This window comes from Diaphorina citri, unplaced genomic scaffold (genome assembly GCF_000475195.1).
Source record: "Diaphorina citri unplaced genomic scaffold, Diaci psyllid genome assembly version 1.1 scaffold4121, whole genome shotgun sequence".
In the NCBI taxonomy this organism is placed as follows: Eukaryota; Metazoa; Arthropoda; class Insecta; order Hemiptera; family Psyllidae; genus Diaphorina; species Diaphorina citri.
The window spans coordinates 8,332-12,421 of NW_007381520.1; the positions used below are offsets into that span (position 1 = coordinate 8,332).

At 43.4% G+C, this 4,090-nt stretch overlaps 1 protein-coding gene across 1 annotated transcript in view; it reads left to right on the forward strand.

Moving 5' to 3' along the window:
* Nucleotides 1-3,878, forward strand: part of LOC108251831 (Golgi apparatus protein 1) — a gene marked incomplete at both ends in the record, with an annotated part of 12,202 nt that extends 8,324 nt beyond the window's left edge. Inside the window, 5 exon segments of the mRNA XM_026831792.1 lie at nt 664-732; nt 868-989; nt 1,565-1,795; nt 2,194-2,380; nt 3,757-3,878. Of these exon segments, the coding sequence (XP_026687593.1) occupies nt 664-732; nt 868-989; nt 1,565-1,795; nt 2,194-2,380; nt 3,757-3,878 (731 nt within the window).
* Nucleotides 3,879-4,090: the final 212 nt, after the last annotated feature.

Sequence of the window (4,090 nt, forward strand, 5' to 3'; positions counted from 1 at the left end):
TTCACACACTGATCGCTCTATCTCTATAACCACAACACCTAGAAAGCTGAAATTTGGTAGGGATATTCCTTTTATGGTCTAGGTGTGCAATAAGAAAGGATTTTGCGAAAATCTAAACCGATCCTGAGATATGATCAATTTTTGATCGCTAAAATCTCCATAAGAAATACACAGGAAGCAGAGACTGCGGGAGAGAAAACTTTTCCTCGCTCGCCTAATATTTGAGTTTCGTTTATGTTTTTAGTTTGATAACTATACGAACAATTTCGGCCATGCCTTTTCCACAAGTTTGGCCATGCCTCGGGATGAACTAGCGGGATTCCGGAGCGAAGCGACGGAATTCAGCTAGTAGAATATATATTGTACCTTGTTTATCCTGCCAGAATGAGACTGAAAAGCCCCTTTACTCCCACAGTCTAAACAAGGTCTTATATGTATATTTCATAGGTAAGGTTTACAAACAAGTACAAAGGTACAACACCTCTGTGGACCTCAGAAGATATTATACAAACAAAGAAACTGAATTTGTACCTGAGCAATATACGTACCAATGCTCCAAATTTTTTAAGGTTTGGCCCACAGGAAAGGAGAAAAATGAAACTCAGACCCCCCCCCAAGGCTGTTGCTTAACGACGAATAATTCATGATTGTATTTGGTTACAGGAACGACTACCAGAGCTGAAGCCAGACTGTGCTGCTTTGGTGGGCAACTTTACCTCAGCCCAAAGAGGAGTTTGCCGAAATCCAAACCGATTACAAGTTCTCAATTTTCCTGTGGCGTAGCACGGGCTATCTCAGATACCACAAAACAAAGGTGTGCTTTTTTTCTCCAAATATCGGATTTCTATGGAATTATATTTTTTCCAGGTGGAATCCTTGATAAAGACAGCGGATGCAGGGGAGGATTGGAGAGTGGACCCAGTACTCAAGGAAGCATGCCAACCAGTGGTGGATATAGCTTGCCGCGGTATCAGGGGAGGAGATGCGAGGTAACTTGATTATAATATTCACTATTTTTTTTTATAGAAACCAAAGTACATACGCCCATTTCCGACTATCGTCAGAGTACTTATTGGGAGGTCTGACTGGGAGACCTTAAACAGGGAGCAGACCAGTGTCTTGCTGTGTGGGACTATAAATAGGGATCAGAGCAGCCAGACCCTAACCACTCTAACCAGCCTGCCTAGCTGAAGGTTACAAAGGGTTTATTATGCTTCAAAGGAAAAGCATCGGTCTTCATGATGATTGACTGTGGTTCGGGACGGGCCAAGTAATCTTCGCTAGAGACCATCAACCCTCATCGGTGCAACTACACCACTACTACACCAACAACAACAGAAAATATTGGGTAGCTGACACTAGTCCCGCCTCTGCGGCTGAGTGGTCAAAAGCACTGACTCTCAACTCGGAGGTTCTGGGTTCAAATCCCGGCCAGGGCGGAAATTTTCTAACCAGACTTTTCCTTTCTTGGAAAGGCATGGAATGTAAAAGAATGTGCCTTGAAGATGAAGTTGAACGGCTCTATCAAACCTCTCCTTATCACCTAACCCTTGTGTTTTCTCAGAGTAATGTCCTGTCTGATGGACAACCTGGACAATGACGTTATGACTGCACCGTGTGAATCCGCCCTTATTCAGATCCAATACTTCATAGCTCGAGACTTTGAGTTGGACCCTCGTCTGTATCGAGCTTGTTATGATGAGGCAACTAGATTGTGTCATGCTAAGAAGGAGTGGTTCAAAGTGAAGGATTTAGAACCGAACAATGGCCCCTTGGTGTTGCCTTGTCTGTACAGGTGGGTCTGAAACTGTAGATTTTTATTGGCCCACCCAAAGTGTTGAAATAATTAAATTTTTTGTTTCATTAGATCTCGGGAAAGCAGGAGCACAGATAGTCAAGTAGTAATGCACTTACATACTTACCATGCAGAAGGTCCTGTTTTCGATTCCGGGGATGGGTTTCCTCTGCTTCAATAGAACAAGCACAAGTTTTCACAAGGGTTATTGCGGTTCAGGACGAGCCATTTAAACATGGCTGGAGACCATCACCCCGGTGTGTGGCTGATATATAAAGGTGTCTTTTCTTTATTCTGCCATCACCATTCGACCAAAGCTAAAGCTGCTACATCAACAATTTGGGTATTGCCTAGTTAGATATGAGCAGAAATAATCCCATTTCCTCCCTTATTTCCAGATACCTGTATCATAGCGAGACCAAGTGGAAGCTGGGTCGCAGCTGTGGTGATGAAGTGAGGAGAGTAATGAGACAACGGGCTGAGTCTGTGCGTCTCTTGCCTGAAGTAGAACAAGCCTGTGTTGATGATCTAGGAATGTACTGTCCCGAACGGACTGGGCCGGGACAGGAAATGGACTGCCTTCAGGTATCTTCTTATTTTCACCTACCTGTGGCGTAGTAGTCAAGACGCTCGCCTGGTAAACAGGAGGACGTGGGTTCGATCCCAGCCGAGGCATCGAATTTTATCCTCATTTATTTGAGAACTTGACCACATAATGAGCTCTAAGGGTTAGGTGGTAGAGAACGCCTCCGGTGCTAACCTCGCCTAGTGTTGCCTTCCACTCAAGAGTCTATTATAATTATTATTTTGGCATGGCTACAGCAACATGTTTCAGGGTTCCCCCTCTGAAAAAAATCCCCCAAAAACCAAATTATTATTATTATTTTGGCTTTTTGGTTCTCTGGACAAAATTTGCACCACCATTTTCGTGTTCCTGTTAAAAATACCTTCAATTTGATATATAGGTCGACCAGGTTTGGATAAGTCCTTCTATGGGGACTAACAGAGTGACAGACAGACAGACGACACCTAAGCGAATACAATAGCCCGTCCCTTATACCTTTTTATTACTATCGTAATAATTAAGGACGGGCTAAAAAAAAAGGTTCATCAAGGCTGAAGAAGGGACCTCTTGTCTTCTTTTTTCAAACCTTTTGTGTGGGACAGAACTTATGGCAAGACTATGTATTTCGTTACAGGTAATATTCTAAATAAGCACTACCCATTCTCTTAGGTAGCCTCCATGGCTGAGTGGGTATCACACTCGGCTTAAACGCCGGAGGTCCCGGGTTCCATTCCCGGCGGAGTCGAAGTTTTTCGGCTCTGTGCTTGAAGTTCGGGTTGCACTCAGCCTCGTGAAGACAATTGTGTAGCTACTTTTTTCAAGTAGCGACCAGTGGCGGCACTACAAGTCAAAGAAACGAGCGATGATAAATATGATGATTGAGTAAATGGAAGACTTGTAATACTGTGATTCTCACAAAGTTGTGAAAAGGCTGTTGCTTAACGACGAATAATTCATGATTGTATTAGGTTCATCAAGGCTGAAGAAGGGACCTTCAAACCTTTTGTGTGGGACAGAACTTATGACAAGACTATGTATTTCGTTACAGGTAATATTCTAAATAAGCACTACACATTCCCTTAGGTAGCCTCCATGGCTGAGTGGGTATCACACTCGGCTTAAACGCCGGAGGTCCCGGGTTCCATTCCCGGCGGAGTCGAAGTTTTTCGGCTCTGTGCTTGAAGTTCGGGTTGCACTCAGCCTCGTGAAGACAATTTTGTAGCTACTTTTTTCGAGTAGCGACCAGTGGCGGCATTACAAGTCAAAGAAACGAGCGATGATAAATATGATGATTGATTAAATGGAAGACTTGTAATACTGTGATTCTCACAAAGTTGTGAAGAGGCTGTTGCTTCACGACGGAGAATTCATGATTGTATTTGGTTACACGTTACAGGAACGACTACCAGAGCTGAAGCCAGACTGTGCTGCTTTGGTGGGCAACTTTACCTCAGCCCAAGTGCAAGATGTAAGACTGAATCCTCTCATCATGAAGTACTGTGGTCATGTTATTCATAGGTAAGCTAGAAAACTGACCATTTTTACTTTTATATGTTTACCATTTCACACTAGTATCAACAGCCTATTGATCTCGGGAAGTTACTTTACAATACAACACAGGACATTTTTACCCCCTATTTGTTCATGAAAGTTCATTCTCATCAGTTTAAACAGCAAGACTGTCAAACTGTTTTGAGTTGGCGGGGCGGAGTTCTAGCGCGCTCCTTATG